The 24,646-nt window shown below is 40.1% G+C and overlaps 1 protein-coding gene across 4 annotated transcripts in view; it reads right to left on the bottom strand.

Moving 5' to 3' along the window:
- Positions 1-756: 756 nt before the first annotated feature.
- stox1 (storkhead box 1) overlaps positions 757-24,646 on the bottom strand; it is an 81,217-nt gene continuing 57,327 nt past the window's right edge. For 2 of the 4 annotated variants that reach the window (XM_087999159.1, XM_087999158.1), the window contains one exon: positions 757-1,719. In XM_087999159.1, coding sequence (XP_087855285.1) covers positions 1,434-1,719 — 286 coding nt within the window. In that variant the 3' untranslated portion in view covers positions 757-1,433. Of the gene's footprint in view, positions 1,720-20,105; positions 21,072-24,646 lie in introns of those variants that run through there. The other 2 variants (XM_043683137.2, XM_043683135.2) reach the window with 1 other exon arrangement.

The following is a 24,646-nucleotide window of genomic DNA, read 5'->3' on the forward strand; positions in this document are numbered from 1 at the left end:
ATCATAGCCAAAGCCCTGATAGGTTTCTATTTAAATATGTCCAGACATTGCTTAAATTCAACAAGGAAGATGTAGAAGCCTTTTCCATTTCATTTGGGAAAATGGCTAAACAGTGAAGTGGACTGTGACCATGTGGGTATTGTTGATTCAAACCAAGTTAGTAGTTAGAGCTAGTATCACCATCATAGCTGGTATCTGGGAAGTATAAGGAGGTGAAAAATGTCATCTTAAGTGCTTCTGCACTAGCACCAGAAGCCAACAGACAATGTTTCAGGAATTTAAGTAAGGTCAAACGTACATTGAGTTTGAAAGGATCAAACAAAGTAATTTTGATAGGTGGATAAGGGCATTGGAAGTAGATCAAACACATGAAGCTCTTAGAATCGTGGAGGAGTTCAAAAATTCACTTTCTGAAGTAATGAAAGCTCATGTGGAAGAGCAGAGAGTTAAAACTGCAAGTTTAACAGCGGAATAGGCTGTTGATTATGAGTTGGTTCATAAATCAAAGTTTGGCTTCTGACATCAGTTTCAATCTGTGAAGGAATCGGCTGATGTAGAAACCCATGGGGGGAAGAGAAGTAAAAACGCTCAGGTGTTTTCACTGCAATAAAGTGGGCCACATGAAGTGATAGTGATATGAGTGGCATGGTGGCTCAGTGGTTAGCACTGGTGCCTCACAGCACCAGAGTTCAATTCCTGCCTCAGGTGACCGTCTATGTGAAGTTTAAAATCACACAACACCAGGTTATAGTCCAACAGGTTTAATTGGAAGCACACTAGCTTTCGGAGCGATGCTCCTTCATCAGGTGATAGTGGAGGGCTCGATCGTAACACAGAATTTATAGCAAAAATTTGCAGTGTGATGGAACTGAAATTATACATTGAAAATTGATTGTCTGTTAAGCCTTTCATCTGTTAGAATACAGTGATAGTTTCACTTCTTTCATGTGTAAATCACAAAACCTTTTTTTTTAAAGTTGCATTCTCGGGTTAACTGTTAACAATGGTGATAGCTAGACAATATGTTGAAGGTGTTAGCCCCCCTATGACCTGATGTTTAGATTGATTCTAATCTAAAAAGTGAGATAACAGAGTTTTACATAAATTCATGCAGTTTTTAAGCTCAGAGTTCTACATGAATGTATGCAGTTTTTGAGCAAAGTGCAATGTAACTCTGCAAGTACAAATTCACCCCACAAAATATGTGTGTGCATGTGAGTCTTTGTCTGTGTGTGTGTGTGTCTGTCTGTCTGGGGTGGGGGTTGTGAGTTATGAGAATGTGTGTGTGTGTAGTGAGTGAAGAGTGTCTTAAGTCTGTGAGGGGGTGCATGTGTGAGTGTGGGTGTCTGTGTGCGCGTCTGTGTGTACCTGTGTCCGTGTGTATGTGAGAATGTGTGTGTAGGAATATCTGTGTGTGTGTAGTGCAATGGTGATCACCTGTAATGTGGCATGAACCCAAAGTCCCGGTTGAGGCCCTCCCTATGGTTACCGAACTTTGCTATCAGCCTCTGCTCGGCCACTTTCCTCTGCTGCCTGTCCCGAAGTCCACCTTGGAGGATGGTCACCCGAAGGTCCGAGCCTGAATGTCCTGGACCACTGAAGTGTTCCCCAACTGGGAGGGAACCCTCCTGTCTGTTGATTGTTGTGCGGTGCCCATTCATCCGTTGTCGTAGCCTTTGCTCGGTTTCCCCAATGTACCATGCCTCCGGGCATCCTGGCCTGCAACGTATAAGATAGACAACATTGGCTGAGTCACATGAGTACCTGGTGTTGTGTGATTTTTAACTTTGTACACCCCAGTCCAACACCGGTATCTCCAAATTATGTGAAGTTTGTACATTCTCCCTGTGTCTGCTTCGGTTTCCTCTGAGTGCTCAGATTTCCTCCCACAATCCAAAGATGTGCAGATCAGATGAATTGGCCAAGCTAAATTGTCCATAGTTCTCAGGGATATGTAAGTTCGGTGCATTAGTCAGGGGTAAACCAAAGAAAAAAAAATGAAGTTGCAGTGCTGCTAGTTCAGAAAAATCACTGGGAAAATAGTATAGGCCATTGAGTTTTGTTGAAATAGTAAAGGAAATCACAATGGAAGTTAAAAGCTGCAACTTGGTCAGAGGTTTGTTGAGAAGAAGTGCCAGATCTCCTTAAATAATTTACTTGTGAGGACAAGGTTTACTCGTACATGCCAAGAGGAGGAGATAAAAGAAATTAACATTTTAAGAGAAATGGGAACATGTCAATCTTTATTGGTGAGAGACGAAGAGATAGGTTATTCAGAAGGACTATTATCAGAATATGTAGTAAAATGTGGAATTCATGGTTAGATGAGAAGAGCTCCATTTTATAAAGTGAGGTTGGAGTGTCTGGTGAAAAGTGGAGTAATGGTGGTAGGAGTACTGGAGTACTGGAGAAAATCTTGGCTCCAGGAATACTGTTTGTTCTTGGTAATGTCTGGTGGGAGTGATGCTTACTGTGGTTGACAAGCTAATAGAAAATCTGGCAACTGAGGAATTACAGGAAATGTATTCTGGGATTTTTCCTGTGTGATAAAAGGTCAGAAAGCCATAGGTTGAAGCAGGAGGAGAAATAAAAAAAAGATAAGTAAGTTGAAGTAGACCATATTTGATCAAATGTGTGAAGAAAACAAGAATAGGTGGAAGATAATGGATATTCCTAGTTCAGAGAAATGAACTGAATTACAACAGAAGGATGAAAAACTAAATTACTTGTATCTCAAGGCACTCACAGAAGAAGAATCTGGGTGTATTCCAGAATGTTACAATCTGAAAAATAATGTCTTGATGAGGAAATGGAGACCATCACATATTCAGGAATGATAAATGGGCAGCAGTTCATCCAGTTGAACTATTATCATCCATTACCCCTGGGTTATAGAAAGGAATGTTGCAGGTAACACATGAAATACCAGTAGGAGGTCATTTGAGTTGAAGGAAAACTCAAGCCAAAATACAAAAGCATTTTTTATTGGCCTGCACTGCATAAAGATATAGTTGAATTTTGCCAGACATGTCACACATGTCAGGTAATTGAAAAACCTCAAACAGTGATAAAACCAGCACCTTTAATACCTATTCCTGCATTTCAGGGTACTTTTACAAGGATCCTACTTGATTGCATAGAAGCTCTACCTAAAACAAAAAGTGGGAATCAATATTTGCTGACCATATTGGATGTGTCTACTAGATTTCCAAAGGCTATTCATTTCACAGTATCATGGCTAAAAGAGTTATAGAAGAGTTTCTCAAAATTTTCACGAGATACGATTACACATAGAGCTACAATCAGATTGAGGGTCAAATTTTACATCAAAATTATTATGGTGGCATCAAACTTCAAAGAACACGTTCGGGGCTTATAGTCAAGATCATCCAGAGATTGGGATAAAGGAATTCCATTTATACTTTCAGAAATTGGAGATACACCAAATGAATCTACCAAACTCAGACCATTTGAATTAAGTTTTGGGCATAAGAGTTCCACTGAAATTAATTAAGGAGAAATTGGTGAGTCAGAGTCTAGAGACCACACATTTGGACTATGTATCAAATTCGCAGGGTTTGTGAAGGTTTGTAGCTCAGGTTGAGGTTTAGGATGTAGGTTTGCTCGCTGAGCTGTAGGTTTGATATCCAGACGTTTCATTACCTGGCTAGGTAACATCATCAGTGGCGACCTCCAAGTGAAGCGAAGCTGTTGTCTCCTGCTTTCTAATAATGTTCTAATTAAGCAATACCTTATAGACTTGACCCTCTAAGGTTGGCACAGATTCAAAAAGAGATTTAACATATACTCAAAGACAACATTATTGAATTGTGTTGCAGCCACTGGAGCTCACCCACAGTAATGATTTCAAAACCAGATGGTACCAAACGATTATGTGTGGACTATTGCAAATTTAGTGCAGTTACAAAATTTGATTCGTATCGTATTCCACATTTGGTAGACTGTATTGAGAAAGTGGGACAAGCAACTTATATTTCTGAGTTGGACTTACTCAGACGATACTGGCGGATCGTCAGAAACAGTGAAGACAGTTTCAGTTTTTCTGACACCAAATGAATAATATTAATTTTTCCTTTGGTATGAAAAATGCGGCAACCACATTTCAAGGACCAACTAATAAAATCATTTGCAGATTAACCAATTGTGTGGTTTGCATCAATGACCTGGTGATTTTTAGTGCAAGGAACATTTGCACTGCTCCTTTAACAAGGTTATGCTGTCCTTGGCTTTATTTTCCAGAGAGGTCATAAAAGCAGCAATTCCGAAAAGTCTAGGTTTGAAGAATTTTAGGACCAGTTTGATTAAAGCTAACAGATACTACCTCAGGCAAAAGGCTTCCAAATGAAAGAAAAACACTTGTACAATGAAAGAGGAGTGGCCAGTTCTCCCTGCTCACCTTTTCTCTGGTTTGGTTTGGTTTATAGCAGTGAGACAGCTGGTCAAAGAAACAGCTACATGGAAGAAGGTGTTTCATACTGAATACCTCTGCCAATTGTCTCTCTCTCTCCTGTAAGACCTTGTGTTTGATTTTATCTTTTTTGCCAAGTGGTGTTTATGGGGATTGTTGCAGGAATTTGGAACAGCATCATTAACTTCGGATAATCTGTTGGGTTTTCGGATAGGCTACGTTATTCTATATTCTGTCCTCGTTTGTTACGACACAGGGTAAACCCTTCTGTTAATTTAAACCAGACACACAGAAAAGCTCCCCTCATGCTGTAACTTGTTAAATTTCAAGTGGCAAAGAACTATCCCAATTATCATTATTTAAAGGAAAAATTAACAATTGTATTTCTTAACAACTATTTACAACTCATTTCTCTTAAACATATTTTTACCTTCCCACTCTACAATACTGGTCCAATGAAAACCCTGATTAAGATTTACAAAAATAATTCAAATTTCAAAATCAGCTGCTGTCGAAACTTCCCTTTGTATCCTCCTCTGTAGACGTTCCTCTGTCGTCTTCAATATTCTGCTTCACAGGTCTTTCATATGAACAGGTAACTTTCAGAGTGCTATTTGACTTGCAGTCAATACTTGTTGGTTTTCTTAGCAACTCTTCCTCCAATTGTTCAAAATGTCTGACTTTATAACCCAAAACATCAGATCATTTCATTGGTTTGATGTTATCAAAATACTAAATTCAAATTTGATTGGATTTTGGTATCTGGGGCATAATTTAAACTGACTGGCTAAATTTGATTTTTTTTGTATTATGGCAACACACCTGCACAATTGGTTTCACTATCAAATGTTACATTTTAAATTCTTTCAACACACTCTGTGCCTCTCTAAGTCCATGCAAGCTTCCAGTCTCTCATAAATGTACAATACACACTTATACCTTCATAAATCTCCCATCTTAAGTAAAAAAATGAACCGTCATAATGAAAAGATGGCTTCATATCTTTCTCTATTCCTTAACCATATTACCATGGCATACATATGACTTTAATCCAAGTTCATATTAACCTCTTCCTACATATACATAACACTGAATAGACACCAACCTTATTTATACTTTATTTGGTAAATTCATGATAACCCCCCTGCGATTACATTCTTACGACCTGCAACATGTACGATTTGTAAATTAAAAGTCTGCAAGGCTCCAACGAAATAGTCTCATATTCTTGTCTTTAAAGCATTTCAAGAATTTCAGAGGATTGTGATCTGTGTACACAACTGTCTCCAACACATTGTTCGTGATGAGAGTGTGGTGCTAGGAAAGCAAAGCAGGTCAGGCAGCATAAGAGCAGGAGAATTGACGTTTCTGGCATAAGCAGTTCACTAGTATTCCAGCACTTTCCCAGCATCACACTCTCAACTCTGACCTCCAACATCTGCAATCCTCACTTTCTCCACATTTTTCAAGACATACACATTAAAATGTTGTAAGACCAGTACCAAACTCAATAGTTCTTTTTCGATTGTGGATTATTTCTTCTGGTGGATGTTGAGTTTCTTTGAAAAGTAACCAACTGGCAATTCAATCGCATCATCATCTTCCTGTTGCAGTACAGCTCCAACTCCTATGATGGCAACTTTGAAAGGTTTAAAAAAAATTGGTGTAGCTAAAACTGGTGCAGTAGCTAATATTGTTTTCAAATGGTCAAATGCCTCCTGACATTGTACCAAAACTTTGTATTCATCGTCAGCAAATTGGTTAATGGTGCCACTACACTGCTGAAGTTTTGAGAAAACTTCCGCTTAGTCCCAAAAATTGAAGCACCTCTTTCTTTGAGGTTGTTCATGGAAATTCCTCGATGGCCTTTGTCTTTGCATTCCATGGGCGATATTATGTCCCAAGAATGTCACCTTTGCTTACGCGATTTCAGTTTTGTTTAAGTTTATTACCAGTTTTGCTTCTCGTAGTCGTTCAAAGAGCTCTGCCAACTGTACCATGTGATCTTTCCAGGACTCACTAAAGATCACTACATCGTCCAAATAGACTGCACAGTTTGTTAACCCAGCCACAACTCTGTTCTTTGGAATGTGACGGGTGCATTCTTCATTCCAAAGGACATCACTTTGAATTGGTATAGCCCATTTAGGGTTACAAACATATAAATTTATTTCACCTTCTCTGATAAAGGTACCTGTCAGTAACCACATAGTAAGTCCAACTTGGTGATGTAACTGGCTTGTCTAACTTTCTCGATATAGTCCTCAAATCGCAGTATTTGATATGAGTCCGATTTTTGTAATGGCGTTGACCTTCCGATACTCCATGGATAATCCTTTAGTCCCATCTGGTTTGGGAACTAAGACAATTGGCAAACTCCACTCACTCTGGCTCGGTTCGATAATATCCTTGTTGAGCATGAACTCAACCTCCATTTGGATATTTGATTTTAGATTACATTACAGTGTGGAAACAGGCCCTTCGGCCCAACAAGTCCACACCGACCCGCCGAAGCGAAACCCACCCATACCCCTACATTTACCCCTTACCTAACACTACGGGCAATTTAGCATGGCCAATTCACCTGACCCTGCACATCTTTGGACTGTGGGAGGAAACCGGAGCACCCGGAGGAAACCCACGCAGACACGGGGAGAACGTGCAAACTCCACACAGTCAGTCGCCTGAGGCGGGAATTGAACCCGGGTCTCTAGCGCTGTGAGGCAGCAGTGCTAACCACTGTGCCACCGTGCCGCCCACTAATACATACATTCTTATACTACAGTAACAAAACTTTCAACTATGTTCTGTGCTCCTGAGTCAGATAGTTTACTCAGATATGTTACTTTTTAACATATTTTGAGGCATATCAAAATCCACACCATCTGGATTTGATTCCTCACTCTGCAAGGCAGTAACTAACACCTGTTTCTCCAGTTCTTTCTCTCTGGTATAATACGGTTTCAACGTGTCCATGACATACCTGATACAGTTTTTTTCTATCTGGCATCTTTACCAGATAGTTCACCTGACTCAGCTTTTTCTAAATTTGATAGGGACCACTAAACCTGGCTTTGAAATGGTCTCCTATCACTGGCAACAGTACTAATACGTCATCCCCTTGGGGAAACGTATGAGTCTCAGAATTTTTAATCTGCCACCTGCTTCATTCTATGCTGTGCCCTCTTCAAGTGCTGTTTAGCTAATTCACCTACTCGATTTAATCACTCCTTCACCTCTGATACATAATCCAAGTGTGAGATATCTGATTTTGGTCCTGTCAATTTCTCTTTAATTAATTTCAAAGGGCCTCTTACTTCGTGCCCAAATATTAACTCGAAGCGAGTGAACTGAGTAGACTCGTTTGGGACATCTCTAATGGCAAACAATACGAATGGGATACCTTTATCCCAATCAATCGGATAATCCTAACAATATGTTCTTCAAGGTCTGATGCCACCTTCCTAAAGCTCCCTGGGATTCAGGATGATACGCACTTGATTTAAAGTGCTGTACCTAAGTTGCCCATGACCTCCTTAAACAGCCTAGCAGTAAAATTAGTTCTGTGGTCCAACTGGATCTCTCTGGGTAGCCCTACTGCGTAAAGAAAGCTACTAACTCCTCTACCACCGTTTTTGCCTTAATACTCCATAATGGAATTGCCTCTGGAAATCTGGGAGACACATGCATTCGGTTAACAAGTACTGGTTACCACTTTTAGTTCTTGGGAGGGAACCTACATAATCAATTATAATCTACATGGAGGGTTCTTTGAATGTGGGAATTGGCAACAAAGGTACTAGGTTTATTACCGCCTGTGCATTTGGTACGTATGACACATATGGAAAAAGTTAACCACATCCTTGTGCATTCCAGGCCAGTAAAAATGTTTTTGTACCTTAGCCTGAGTCTTTCGTACCCCTAGGTGATCTCCTACACATAGTTCATGTGCTACCAGCAACACAATCTGGTGCACTTCATCCCATTTCTCCTCTGCACTAACTTGCTGTGGTTTCCATTTCCGTCTTAGGATTCTATCTTTCAGGAATATTCTCTACCTCCTTTTCAGAGTATGCATCTATATATACACATATATATAATTGTCTTGTTTTTCTGTTGCAGGTCCCTTAGCCTTTCAGGATGAAACATTTCTGTCTGACCCTCTGCCTGTTCATGTTTTTCCTGCACCATTACATCAAACGTGGTTAATGTGGTGCCACTATTAAAGAAAGATGGCAAGGACAAGCCAGGGAACTATAGACCAGTGAGCCTGACATCGGTGGTGGGCAAGTTGTTGGAGGGAATCCTGAGGGACAGAATGTAGATGTATTTGGAAAGGCAAGGACTGATTAGGGATAGTCAACATGGCTTTTTGCATGGGAAATCATGTCTCACAAACTTGCTTGAGGTTTTTGACGAAGTAACAAAGAGGATTGATGAGGGCAAAGCAGTAGATGTGATTTATATGGACTTCAGTAAAGCATTCAATAAGATTTCCTATTGGAGACTGGTTAACAAGGTTAGGTCTCACAGAATACAGGGAGAACTAACCATTTGGATACACAACTGGCTCAAAGGTAAAAGACAGAGGGTTGTGGTGGAGGGTTGCTTTTCAGACTGGAGGCCTGTGACCAGTGGAGTGCCATAAGGATCGGTGCTGAGTCCACTACTTTTTGTCATTTATGTAAATGATTTGGATGTGAGCATAAGAGGTACAATTAGTAAGTTTGCAGATGACGCCAAAATTGGAGGCGTAGTGGACAACGAAGGTTACCTCAAATTATAACTGAATCTTGACCAGATGGGCCAATGGGCTGAGGAGTGGCAGATGGAGTTTAATTTAGATAAATGCGAGGTGCTGCATTTTGGGAGAGCAAATCTTAGCAGGATTTATACACTTAATGGTAAGGTCCTAGGGAGTGTTGCTGAATAAAGAGACCTTGGAGTGCATGTTCATAGCTCCTTGAAAGTAGAATCGCAGGTAGATGGGAATAGCGGAGGTGGTGTTTGGTATGCTTTCCATTATTGGTCAGATTACTGAGTACAAGAGTTGGGAGGTCATGTTGAGGCCGTGCAAGGCATTGGTTTGGCCACTTTTGGAATATTGCATGCAATTCTGGTCTCCTTCCTATCAGAAGGATGTTGTGAGACTTGAAAGGGTTCAAAAAAAAATTTACGAGCATGTTGCAGGATTGGAGGATTTGAGCTATAGGGAGAGGTTGAAAAGGCAAGGGCTGTTTTCCCTGGAGCATTGGAGACTGAGGGGTGACCTTATAGAAGTTTACAAAATTATGAGGGGCATGCATTGGATAAATAGACAAGGTCTTTTCCCTGAAGTGGGAGCATCCAGAATTAGAGGGTTTAGGTTTAGGGTGAGAGGGGAGACGTATAAAAGAGACCTAAGGAGCAACGTTTTCACTGAGGGGGTGGTGCGTGTATGGAATGAGCTGCCAGAGGAAGTGGTGGAGGCTAGTACAACTGCAACATTTAAAAGGCATCTGGATGGGTGTAAGAATAGGAAGGGTTTGGAGGGATATGGGCCGGTGCTGGCAGGTGGGACTAGATTGGGTTGGGATATCTGGACGGCATGAACGGGTTGGACCGAAGAGTTTGTTTCCATGCTGTACCTCTCTATGACTCTTTTATATCTTTCCCCCCTCACCCTAAACCTTTGCCTTCTAGTTCTGGACTCCGACACCCCACTTATCCTATCCATGCCCCTCATGATTTTATAAACCTCTATAAGGTCACCCCTCAGCCTCCGACATGCCAGTGAAAACAGCCCCAGCCTATTCAACCTCTTCCCATTGCTCAAATCCTCCAACCCTGGCAACATCCTTGTAAATCTTTTCTGAAACCTTACAAGTTTCACAACAACTTTCCAATAGGAAGGATCAGTTTCTTGATCTTCCTTCAGCTTTTCCACAATCACTCCCACCTTGGACCCTGCTAAATCATTCCCAAGAACAAACTGGATTCCTGGAACTGACACTCTGTCAATTACTCCCACTGTTACTTCCTCGGTCTTGTGTTGGTAAATATACAAGATCTTTTCCCTGGGTTGGGGCAGTCCAGAACTAAAGGGGATAGGTTTAGGGTGAGAGGGGAAAAATATAAAAGAGACCTAAGGGGCAACGTTTTCATGCACCTGATCTTATATAGGGGAATGCTAAACCTCTGTTCATCTATCCCACAAATTACCACACTCTTGGATAACAGATCAGAAAGAGTACAAATTCGCTCATCTCTTACTATTAGAGACTGGTTAGATCCTGTATCTCTCAAAATTATAACTTCTTGTCTTTCTTCCCCATCCTTTCTGAGTAAACATATCCCACAGAGGCGAATTCCTTATAGAGATCAGGTACTAACTCTACACCCAGCCCCTGATGAAGCTGTGCACCCTCCTGCAGTTCCTCGGCTCTTCTTGGGGTTTCCTTTAATACTTTCACTAATGCCACTGACTTAGCTCCTTTTATCACATCTTTTCCCATAGTGCCTTTCTTTAATGACAAGCACTGTGACTTTATGTGTACCACTTTACCACAGTGGAAACACCTGAGGCTTTTCATCTCCTTTTCATCTTTTGGGCTTCTTTTTCAACCTGTGGTAAACAATTACCAGTGTTTCATAGTGTAGGATCTCCCCTTCTCCCAACTTCTTTCTCTCACAGGATGAAATTCTGGCAGGAAGCTTGTCTTATGCACCAACATGGTATCAATTCTGCTGCTCTTCTCACTTTCTGAATTTTCTATTCCTCCACGTGAATTCTTATCATCTCTGGAAGTGAGGTTTTAAGCTCCTCCAGCAGAATAATCTCTCTTGAATCCTCATAGGTCTTCTCGATCTTTAAGGCCCGCAACCCTATCAAAATGACTATGTTTAATTCTTTCAAACTCCACATAAGTCTGACCTGGTTCCTTCTTTATGTTTCTGAACCACTGTCTTTACATTTCTGGTACCAATTCATACACTCATAAAATAACCTGTTTGACCTCTTCATAATCTCTTGATCTCTTTACATCTGACAGCACGGCAAATCCCTCACTAGCTCTGCCTACCAGTTTAGTCTGAACTAGCATTACCCATAAATCCTCGGACTACTCCATCTGCCTTACCAATTTTTCACATGAAATAAAGAAGGCTTCAACATCTTTCTCATCAAAATAGATAATAGACAATAGGTGCAGGAGTAGGCCATTCTGCCCTTCGAGCCTGCACCACCATTCAATATGATCATGGCTGATCATCCTTAATCAGTATCCTGTTCCTGCCTTATCTCCATAACCCTTGATTCCACTATCCTTAAGAGCTCTATCCAACTCTTTCTTAAATGAATCCAGAGACTGGGCCTCCACTGCCCCCTGGGGCAGAGCATTCCACACAGCCACCACTCTCTGGGTGAAGACGTTTCTCCTCATCTCTGTCCTAAATGGTCTACCCCGTATTTTTAAGCTGTGTCCTCTGGTTCGGCACTCACCCATCAGCGGAAACATGTTTCCTGCCTCCAGAGTGTCCAATCCTTTAATAATCTTATATGTCTCAATCAGATCCCCTCTCAGTCTTCTAAACTCAAGGGTATACAAGCCCAGTCGCTCCAGTCTTTCAGAGTAAGGTAGTCCCGCCATTCCAGGAATTGACCTCGTGAATCTACGCTGCACTCCCTCAATAGCCTTAAATAACAATCACTTACCTACCTGACCAGCTTTGCGCTCCAACTTCACTTCCACCCAGCACCCGCTGTTCTCTGCTGCAAAAAGACCGTGTGGCAGAGTTTTGACATATTTGTATTTATCACTACCTTTTAATCTCCATCCTGTTAACTTGACTTTGCTGACTAAGTCACAATTTCTCAAGTTCAATTTTTTTCTGCTCAGCTAAGAACCTCTCTCTTTCTTTTCCTCTCTCTCTCTCTCTTTTCTCTCTTGCTCTTTCTTCTCTCTGTGTTTATCTTCTAACTCCATTTTCCTCAATTGTAATTTAAGTTTTTCTAACTCTACTGCACTTGCCTGTTTCTCTGACACACCAAAGTGTTTGAGTAATTCCCTTACAATTTCAGCTTTACTTTTGTCCTTCGGTAAACTCAAACCTAACTGCTTTGCTAATTCTAAAAGTATGGCTTTTTACTCTCCTTCTAAACTTTCTTGGCAAATTTGAGAATCATCTTCAAACCCCAGAACCTGTTTAGCAACTTTAATAGCCATTTCTCTTATTTTTAAATTAACCAACCATAAGTCACCAAAATTAAACACATTGTCTCACCTACATTTTATTTAAAGATCCAGGACACTAACCTGCAAGTGTTTAAATCTACTGGGCTTTTTTGTACTCCAAATCTAATCAAATGTGTCCAAATCTCAGACTGTATCTATCTAAACCTGTTCAAACCACAAATTCAAGACCCAAACTGTTCAAATCCCAGTGATGAGCCCCTGAACTGTTACAACACGTAACCCTTCTGCTAATTTAAACCAGACACACAGAAAAGTTGATATCATGCCATAATCTGTTAAATTTCGCGCGGCAAAGAACTATCCCAAATGTCACTATTTAAAGAAAAAATTAACAATGTTATTTCTATTTACAACTCCTTTCTCTTTTTACCTTCCCACTCCATAATACTGGTCCGATAAAAACCCGATTAAGATTTACAAAAAACATTCATATTTCAAAACCAGCCAGCTACCGTACCTTTTCTTTGTATCTTTCTCTGTAGATTTTCCTCTGTTGTCTTTTCTTCAGTATTCTGCTTCTCAGATCTTTCATATGAACAGATACCTTTCAGCTAGCAGTCTATACTTGTTGGTTTTCTTGGTAGTTCTCCTTCAAACTGTTCAAAATGTACAACTTTATACCCCAAGCCATTTCATTGGTTTGATGTAATCAAAATATTAAATTAAAATTTGATTTGAATTTTTTATCTGGGGCAAAGATTTTAACTGACTGACTGAATTTGAATTTGTTTTTGTATCATGGCAACACATCGGCACACTTGGTTTCACAGTCAAATGTTACATTTTAAATTCTTTCAGCACATTTTGTGCCTCTCTAAGTCCGTGCCAGCTTCCAGTCTCTCTTAAAGGTACAGTACAGACCTACACCTTCACAACAGTTTTGTTTGTGTTTCATTCGATAATCTTGTAAATAAATTGTTTTGATTAGAACTAAATGGTTTGACCAGTTGCATCACTCTTGGAATATCTGCCGTACACCTGCTTAAAATAACTAGCAAAGTTAAGGTCTGGGCTACTTTCTTGAATTGTTTGAGGGGGTCTGGCCTGGTTCATAAGAGCAGCCATCTATCTGAATTGTTCAGTTGTCTTTGAGAAGCAGACTTCATGATAAACTTGGCTAAGATTGAGTTTGCAAAAGCCTAAGCATGGCCAGATGACTCCACAGGATGTGAAAACAATGTTTATTGGGGAGTTTCCCATGCCATCAATGAAGAGGGTTGTAATACAATTCCTGGGAATTGTGTGGGTTTTATCTGTGGCTCGTACTGCATTTTAGCAGTTTAGTTGGTCTACTGACTGACTTATTGAAGAAATACAGAAAATGTCAGTAGATGGCAGACTGTCAGAAACCATTTGATAGCCTGAAGTCGACCACTTCTCCAGAGTTAGCCACACCAAAGCCATTCAAGATAGTGATCAATGCAAGTGATGGGAATGCTAGTGCTGGTCTCTTATAAGAAAATGACAGGAAGCTAGAAAGTCCTCTTGGGTATTTTTCCAGAAAATGGAATGATCATCAACAGAAATATTCCATGATTGAGGAGACCTTGAGCTTGGTGATGACGTTACGTTTCAACTGTTACATTGCCAGCAATGTGTCTAAGACAATTTTGTATACTGATCATAACCCATTAAAGCTTTTGAAGAAATTTGAGTACAAAAAATCCATACGGTTTATTATTGCAGCCATTGAATTGAAAGAGTGTATGGGCGGCATGGTGGTACAGTGATTAGCACTGTTGCCCCACAGTGCCAGAGACCTAGGTTCAATTCCCATCTCAGGTAACTTTCTGTGGAGTTTGCACATTCTCCCCGTGTCTGCATGGGTTTCCTCCGGGTGCTCCGGTTTCCTCCCACAGTCTAAAAATGTGCAGGCTAGGTGAATTGGCTATGCTAAATTGCCCATAATGTTAGGTGAAGGGGTAAATGTAGGGGAATGGGTCTGGGTGAGTTGCTCTTCGGAGGGTCGGCGTGGACTTGTTGGGCTGAAGGGATTGTTTCCACACTGTAAGTAATCTAATCTAATCTTGTCAGGATAACATAATTGCCGATCTGTCGCGACTTTGATGAAGAAAGATGGAAGCATTCTGTGGCAGGAATAAATGGACTAGAATACACTGTGGTAGTGAATGCTTGGAGTCAATATAATGTATGTGTATTATAGTGTACTCCTGATTGAGCTGCCTTATTTCACATTTCCAGTCTTCATTCTTGCAACCAAATGTATTAGTTCGCATAGAGTAACAGAGATGTACAGCACAGAAACAGAACCTTTGGTCCAACTCGTCCATGCCGACCAGATATCCTAACCTAATCTAGTCCCATTTGCCAGCACTTGGCTCATATCCCTCTAAACCCTTCCTCTTTATATACCCATCTAGATGCCTCTTAAATGCTGCAATTGTACTAACCTCCACCACATCCTCTGGCAGCTCATTCATCACAATCACCTGATGAAGGAGCGGTGCTCCAAAAGCTAGTGTGCTTCCAATTAAACTTGTTGAACTATAACCTGGTATTGTGTGATTTTTAACTTTATAGTGTACTGACAGAGTAAGACTAAGGGTTTTTAAAAATGAAGTCATCTTTGTACATTGATAGTTCTTTTTTTTAAGGGGAGAGATGTGACAATGCTATGGTTTTAACAGGTTCTTTTGTCCTTTTTCTTTCTTAAAGAGAGATTGAATGAGGGTTGTCAGGCTCTCAAGTAAGGAAGCAAACAACTTGTGAGGCCTTGGAATTTTTGTTTAAAGTTGGAACATTGGAGGCAGCCTGGCTGGCTGTGGCCAGCTCTCTCAGACCAGGTTTCCTAGTTTTTAAATTTTTTTTGTTTTAGCTGTGAGCAGTTGGGATCTTGAGGAAGTAGAAGCTATTTTCCTCCTTTTTTAGTTACAGCTAGAAGCTGCTGGGTTATCTATGAGACAAATCTATTTTTCTGAAGTTGTGTTTTTTGCCAAGGGGCGTGGTTGTGGGATGTTACTATATTTGAACAGTTAATTAGTAACAGTTACTGTATTTATTTTTTAGTTTAGTTTTTCAATAGAGTTGCAATTCTAAGTTCTTCCTTTCATTTGTATTTTGATTATTGCCTTTAAATAAATTTTTCTTTTGCTTAATGAATCAATCATATTGCCTCTGGAACAAGGCACTTTATATTTGCCTTAAAAAAGAAAAATTAGGTCTAGGCTACCTTCTTAAAATATTTTGAGGAGTTTGGTCTGGTCCATAACAAAGTTTACATGGTCAGCACGGACAAGTTGGACCTAACGGTCTGTTTTCATGTTATATGACTCCATAACCGTTTTCACAACATGCTCTGCCACTCTGTCACCACCTAGAGGTGACGTTTGCAGAATTCACAGTCTTATTTCACATTTCCAGTCTTGATTCTTGCATCCAAATGTATTAGTTCGCATGGAGTAACACAGATGTACAGCACAGAAACAGAACCTTTGGTCCAACTAGTCCATGCCGACCAGACATCCTAACCTAATCTAGTCCCATTTGCCAGCACTTGGCCCATATCCCTCTAAGGGGAGAAAGTGAGGTCTGCAGATGCTGGAGATCAAAGCTGAAACTTTATTGCTGGAACAGCACAGCAGGTCAGGCAGCATCCAGGGAACAGGAGATTCGACGTTTCGGGCACAGGCCAGAAGGGCCTGTGCCCGAAACGTCGAATCTCCTGTTCCCTGGATGCTGCCTGACCTGCTGTGCTGTTCCAGCAATAAAGTTTCAGCCATATCCCTCTAAACCCATCCTCTTTATATATCCATCCAGATGCCTTTTAAATGCTGCAATTGTACTAACCTCCTCTGGCAGCTCATTCCATACATGCACCACCCTCTGCCTGAAAAAGTAACCCCTTAGGTCCCTTTTATATCTTTCCCCTCTCACTCAAAATCTATGCCGTCTAGTTCTAGACTCCCTGACGCCAAGGAAAAGAGCTTGTCTATTTACCCATGCCCCTCATGATTTTGTAAACCTCTATAAGGTCACCCCTCAGCCCCCGATGCTCCAGGGAAAACAGCCCTAGCCCATTCAGTCTCTCTCTGTAGCTCAAATCCTTCAACACTGGCAACATCCTAAATCTTTTCTGAACCCTTTCAAGTTTCACAACTCCATCCGATAGGAAGACCAGAATTGCACACAATATTCCAAAAATGGCTTAACCAATGTCCTGTACAGCAGCAATATGACCTTCCAACTCCTATACTCAATGCTCTGTTCAATAAAGGAGAGCATACCAAACACCTTCTTCACTACCCTATCTACATGCAACTCCACTTTCAAGGAACTATGAGCCTGCACTCCAAGGTCTCCTTGTTGAGCAACACTCCCCAGAACCTTACTATTAAGCGTATAAGTCCTGCTCTGATTTAACTTTCCAAACTGCAGCACCTCACAATTAGCTAAACTAGAGTCCATCTGCTACTCCTCAGCGGATTGGCCCATCTGATTAAGATCTCGTTTTACTCGAAGGTAACCTTCTTCGCTGTTCATTGCACCTCCAATTTTGGTGTCATCTGCAAACTTACTAACTATACCTCCTGTGTTCACATTCAAATCATTTATATAATTGATGAAAAACTGTAAACCCTGCACTGATCCTTGTGGCATATCACTGGTCACAGGCTTCCAGTCTGAAAAACAGCCATCCACCACCATCTTCTTCTACCTTCGAGCCAGTTCTGTATCCAAATGGCTAGTTCTCTCTGTACTCCATGAGATCTAATCTTGCTAACCAGTCTACCATAAGGAACCTTGTCGAATGCCTTACTGAAGTCCATATGGATCATGTCCATCACTCTGCCCTCATCAATCTTCTTTGTTACTTCTTCAAAAAATTCAATCAAGTTTGTGAAACATGATTTCCCAAGCACAAAGCCATGCTGACTATCCCTAATCAGTCCTTGCCTTTCCAAATACATGTAAATCCTGTCCCTCAGGATTCCCTCCAACAACTTGTCCACCACTGATATCAGGCTCACTGGTCTATAGTTCCCCTGCTTTTCCTTACCAGTTTTCTTTAATAGTGGCATCACGTTAGCCATTCTCCAGTCTTCTGGCACCTCACCCGTGACTATTGATGACACAAATAAAGAGGCCCAGCAATCACTTCCCGAGCTTGCCACAGAGTTCTGGGGTACACCTGATCAGATCCTGGGGAGTAATCCACTTCTATGCGTTTTAAGACATCCAGCAGCTCCTCCTCTGTAATAGGGACATTTTTCAAGATGTCACCAGCTATTTCCCCACATTCTATATCTTCCATATCCTTCTCCACAGTAAATACTGATGCAAAATTGTTTAGTATCTCCCCCATCTCCTGCGGTTCCACACAAAGGCTACCTCGCTAATCTTTGAGGAGCCCTATTCTCTCCCTAGTTACCCTTTTGTCCTTAATATATTTATAAAATCCCTTTGGATTCTCCTTAACCCTATTTGCCAAAGCTACCTCAGGTCCCTTTTTGCCCTCCTGATTTCCCTTTTAATTATATTCCTACTGCCTTTATACTCATTTAAGGACTCACTTGATCTTTGCTGTATGCACCTGACATATGCTTCCTTCTTTTCCTTAACCAATATCTCAATTTCTCTCATCATTCTGCATTCCCTGCATCTGCCACCCTTGCCTTTCACCCTAAAGGGAACATACCATCTCTGGACTCTTGTTATCTAATTTTTGAAGGCTTCCCATTTTCCAGCTGTCACTTTACCGGTGAGTTTCTGCCCCCAATAAACTTTTGAAAGTTCTTGGCCAATACCGTCAAAATTGGCCTTCCTCCAGTTTAGAACTTCAACTTTTAGATCCGGTCTATCCTTTTCCATCACTATTTTAAAACTAATAGAATTATGGTTGCTGGTTACAAAGTGCCTCCCCACTGACACTGCCTTACTTCCAAAGTGTAGGCCACCTTTCTGCATGAAAGTATAACACTTGCATACTTAGGACTGTTCCATGTCCTTTTGAAGATTATCATTATGCACCTGAAAGTTCACAATATTTCTAAGTTTTGGGTAACCTACAAGTTTTGAAATTGTGTTCTGTACTCTAGGTCACTTATGTAGATTAAGAAATGCAAAAATCCTTCTTCCAAACTTAAAAACAGGCTTTTTTCATTACTCTGTTTTCTGTCACTTGGCTAACTTTGTAATAATATTTCTACTGTCCTTTTTATTCTTTGAGCTCTAACTTTTTTGATCAACTACTGTTTGGTGCTTTATCAATTACTTTTTGAAAGTCCATGGACACTATATCAACTGCATTAATTTCATCAACTCTCTCTCTGTTACCTGATCAAAAACTCAAACAGGTTAGTTAAACACTATTTGTCTTTAACAAATCCACACTGGATTTTAACAAATCCAAAAGACAGTTAATTTTTTCCCTGAATTCTCATTTTATGAAGTTTCCCCCATCACTGAGTTTAAACTGACTGGTTGTTGGGGTGTATTATCATACCCCTTTTTGAACAAGGGATAACATTTACAATTCTCCATCTCTCTGGCACCTCTTAGGAGAACTGGAAGATTATTGCCAATGCCTCCTCAATTTCCACGTGATGAGGTGCACCAAGCATCCTCAGATGCATCTCATCTAGTCTGGACGTTTTATCATTTCAAGTACAGACAGCATTTATAATCAATGTCATTGTATTTTAGCTCAGTGATATTTCAACTACCCCGTCTTTCTCTATGTTCTTGGGCATCAATTTCTTCCTTTGTAACTTTCTTTACAAAGTCTGCAGATTAATCTCAGGCAATTAATTATTTTACCTTGGATCATACCTTGTCTTTTTCCATAGTCAACTTAAATCTTTAACACTACCATCATATTATATTTCACAAATCCTTAGCCAGTACCCTTTCAAAAGGATTTTACATAATTTTTTCTTCAATCAGGACTTTGTTGTGAAATATTCCTGTTCTAGTGACTATCTGTGTCCATATCCTCTGTGTGCCACCTCTTTCTATTCACAAACCAAATGGGGTTTCTTTTGTTGTGGTAGAATCATTATGTCTGAGCTAGGAAGTGCAGATTCAAGTCCCATCTCTCCCTGAAGTGTGCAATACACTGAACAGGTTGATTAGTGAAATAACTCCACAGAGACCGGTATCCCACCACCAAGTAACCCTTTATTAAGACTTGGGAGAGTTCTTCACAGTGATGCAGCTTCCTCAGAGTGAACATAACCTCTGACACTCCTGTTTATATGCATTAGGCAGGGCTCCCTGATTGGACCAGATTAACAGCCCCAATCAGGGAACTCACACTTTATGTCCACTTGGCTATCCTTGTTACAATCACTACAATTAGAAGATACCTAACCAGTCAAACAAACTTAGACGTCCTGAAATCTTTCTGCAAATCCTCAGTAAAAATTACTTGCATTTATTCTTCACCCAGAAAATGCAATTTCCAAACTCATAGTTTAAAAGGCTACTTTTTAAAAACGTGTTTTTATTTTTATCTGCTTTAATGTTTTCGCACAAACATCCCTTTTAGTAACATATAAAAATACATAGGTTTTGCAAATAAATCTAATATAAAAGGAGAGATAAGCATTGTGGACATATTACTGGACCAGTAATCTAGCAACTGTGGAATTTAAATTCTATTTATTGAATAAAATCTGGAATGAAAAGCCAGAGTCCAAAACGGTGATCATGTAGCTACTGGATTTCCATAAATATCCATTTGTTTCACTAATATACTGAATGGTCCAGACACGTGACAAAGTGGTTGATTCTTTACTGCCCTTAAGTGGCTCAGCAAATTGCTTAGATACACTAAAACCACTAATCAGGGTAATTAAGATTGGACAATAAATGTTGACATTACCAGTAAAACCCATATACCAGGAACTAACTAAAAAAAGTCAGTATATGGGAGCAATACAAAAGCCATTAGTATAAAAGATTTGATTTCATAAACACAAACAGAAATTGTTGGAAATTTCAGCAGGATCGGGAGTGTCTGTGGAGACATATTTTGGGTCCTGTGAGCCTTCTTCAGAACTGGTCCTAAGGGTCACTGGACTGGAAACATCGAGTCTGATGTCTCTCCACAGATTCTGCCATTCTTGTTTTACAGCAATTTCTGCTTTTGTTTTGGATTTCCTGTATCCACAGTTCTTTTGGTTTTTCTGTCTTCATTGCATAGAGCTGTGCAATTCATAATTGATTTACCATTTACAACACACAAGAATCTGGCATTTTACATTCTTGGGTCAGTCAACACAGCGGTCAGTCAAACATTCATTACTGGGGTGAGCTGCAGTAAGGGATGCTGGGAAAAAACACCATTCTGTCCAGTGCTGCTCAAAGTTCCATAATTTTGCATCAAGCTCCGCCGCTTCAAGCTGTCCAGAATGATTGAATTATTTGATGCCAAACTCACTCGGGTCCTGGAAAACAAGCTCACATTTAGGAATGATCATTTCTGTAGTCTTTAACTTGAGAAACATTATGAAATCAGCAGGACATTTAGCCTATTGTGCAGTTCCAGTTCCTTGAAAGAACTTTCTGTTTGGTCTCACTCCCCCTGCTCTTAAGCCCTGAAATTTGTGCTTCTTACTTTTAACACTTGTGAATAAATACTTTTATCCAATTTCTTTCTGAAAGTTACTGTTGAAGCTACTTCCATCATCCTTTCAGGCACTGCATTTCAGGAATAAAAAGCTAGTCTCAGCAATGGTAACCACATAATTACTAACTTACTGTAAAAACCATCTGATTCACTCATGTCCTTTTGGAAGGAAATCTATCATTCATACCCTTTTTTGACTATGTGCAACTCCAGTCACTCAGCAATATGGCTGACTCTTGATTGTCCTCTTCAATGGCTTGGTAAGACATCTGGTTGTCAAGAAGACACTCAGGTACACTTTAATGGCAATTAGGATGGTCAGTAAATGCTGGTTTGGCAAACAATTTAAAAAATCTTTCATATTCCCACTTCCCTGACTTGCCTTGTTTTTGTAAATGATCTTAAATTTGTGGCCTTCAACTACAAACTCACCTGTCAGTGGAGACAGATTCTCCCTATCTACAATGTACACATAAATTAGGAACAGAAGTAGGTTTTTCAACCACACAAGCCTGCTCTTCTATCGAGGAGAATCATGGCTAATCTAATTGTGGCCTCAATTCCACATTGACTTTTTGGTCAATCAAGAAACTACCTAAACCAGCATTAAGATAGTCAGTCATCCAGATAAAAGCAAATTACTGCAGATGCTGGAATCTGAAACCAAAAGAGAAAGCTTTGATAAAGGGTCAGTTAGACTCGAAAGGTCAGCTCTTTTCTCTCCTTACAGATGCTGCCAAACCTGCTGAAATTTTCCAGCATTTTCTCTTTTGAAGTCAGTCATCCAAGTTTGACTAATCTCTAGGTAAGAGAATTTCACAGAACTTTTCCCAGAACACCTTTGAAGAGAAACAATTTTCATCTCTGCCTATGATGTCAAAGGGAACGGTGCAAAACAAAAGCTGATTTTTCTTTTCATTTTTAAAGCATTATCTTTGTAGGAACTTTAAAACTGCTGCCATGATCACAAGTTGGCTGATGTGCTGCACACTGCAGGGGGACATAGTAAGACAGGCCACCATTGCAGAATTTCTCACTTATTATTGTGTTGATGAATCAAAACAAAGAGAACTCAGAGCCCTGGTCACAGAGCCTAGCTCACTAAAAAAAAGACATCTCCAAACTCCCCATGCTTAAATAAAAACCAAAACAACTGAATGGTCACCGGACCACTAACGTTAACTTTGATTTCTCGTCACAGATGCTGCTTGACCTGCTGAGCCTTTTCAGCAACCTATGTTTCTTGTCTCATGCCTAAAGACGTTGCTAACTTTGGATTTGGCCACGGGAGCGGAAACTCTTTGTTAACGTGATTGGCTCAATAATTATCAGCCAGCTGTTGATGGCTAGCATCATGTAATTGAAACTCCTTTAGAGTTCTGTCAAACTTTAATTACATATTCTCAACTCTTAAAGGATTTTGCTTTCAACCCCAGTACAGAGAAGTGTAGTAGACTTCTAGGCTAACAGTATGCCTGTTCAAACTAACAATCGAGTTAAAACCTGAAACCTCCTTAAAAAGCTGCTTTGGAAGGTTCACTTGGAAAAGCAAACTGATTCTTGGTCTAATAACCTCCACATGAATTGCCTTATCACTAATTCTGACAGAATTTTAAAACTCCTCTGTGTATATTTCTGTGCTTTTGTATGTGTACCTTCTTGTGAATGTGTGTGTGCCTCGATGTGCACATATGTTGTGTACACCTGTGTATGTTTACATGCTATGTCTCCATGTATGTTGTCTGTGCTTTGTGCTTGTTATATATGTCTTGTGTGCACATGTTGTGAATGTCTGTGTGCATTTTGTAATGGGGCATGTGTTGTGTCTGTATGTGCATGCATGTTCTGTCTTTTTGCACATAAGCACTTTGTTTGTGCACATATATTGTCTTTGTGTATATCCATATTGTGAATGTGCGTGTTATATGTGTACGTGTGTGTGCATGTGGTCAGAGGTCGGGTAACACTCATTCTGAGACTGAACATGAGGAAAAAATAAAATCCTACACCTAAGTGAGTTTGCTGCAATCACTTTAAAATTGATTTCTACAAACAGGGATTTTGGAAAAGCTACCTTAGTCTTTTCAAAAGTTAAGCCATTATATATATCAAGAGAAGTGAAAGAAAATAAAGGAGCAGTCTCTCGCTCTTTCTTAATTTTTCAACTGTGCCCTTCTCTTTCCCACAATAGGAAACATCCTTTCAGCATCAGCCTTCTTAAATCTTTTTGAGAAAGTGTATAAGATATGAGCAGGTATGGAAAGAGTTAAGTTTTGAGTTTTGTGAAACAAAAGTTCAGCCAAGCATGACTCCGATCATATAAGAACTGGCAGTAAACAATGAGGTACTGGGGGCAAGAGTAATGGGTTAACAAGGTGAAAAAGCATTCATTAATAAAGCCATTTAACAAGATGAAGAAGCATTTGGTATATAAAGTCAGTTAACAAGGTGAAAAGCATTCATTATGTGAAGTCAGTTATTTATTGTATAACGCCAGATAGCTTAATCTCTACTACTGACACTCACTGATTGTAACGGTCACCCAATCAACATGTTGCCTTATCTGGATGCTCCTGCTGTTCAAGAGAAGACCGAGAACTCATGTCTGTGTGCACATGGGTGATCATTCTCTCTCCCTCCAGGGCTCAGAATAAAGAATAAGGATGTAAAACTATACTGTGTCTCGGATGTTTTGCTTCGGATGATACGGGGATAAGGAAATGGGACATCATTTTAAGAAAACAGGCCCAGCCTATCCAACCTTACCTCATAAGATAATCCCTTCATTCTTAGAATCAGGTGAGTGAACCTTCTCTGAACTGCTTCCAGCAAAACATCCCAACTCCTATGTTCCATGCCCCTTGTAATGAACCGCAACATTCCATACACTTCCATTATCACTCACTGTGCTGGTTAACTTTGTAGTTCATTCACCAGTATACAATGATTCCTCTGAATCACAGAGCTTTGAATTCTCTCAATTTAAATATTATGCTGCTTTTTTATTCTCTCTGACAAAATGGGTAAGTTCACATTTTGCCATGTGATACCTCACCCATATATTTTTGCCCAGTCACATAACCTGTCTAAATCTATTTGTTGAATCAAGTGCCTTTGTGTTGTTAGAAAACCTAAAAATGCATTCAGTCCCTTCATCGAAGTCACTGATGCAGATTTTAAATAGTTGAGGCCCCAGCACGGATCCCTGTGGCACTCCACTGGTCACAGCTTGTCATTCTAAATCACCTATGCTTACACTCTGCTTTCTTTTAGCCAATATATGATTTATCCATGCTAGTATGTTCTCCCTGACACCACAAGCCCTTAGTTTGTGCAGTAATCTTTGATGTATATATATATATATATACACCTTCTCAAATGTCTTTAGAAATT

The sequence above is a fragment of the Chiloscyllium plagiosum genome, unplaced genomic scaffold, assembly GCF_037043375.1.
Source record: "Chiloscyllium plagiosum isolate Xiang-an unplaced genomic scaffold, Cpla_swu_hap1 HiC_scaffold_22, whole genome shotgun sequence".
In the NCBI taxonomy this organism is placed as follows: domain Eukaryota; kingdom Metazoa; phylum Chordata; class Chondrichthyes; order Orectolobiformes; family Hemiscylliidae; genus Chiloscyllium; species Chiloscyllium plagiosum.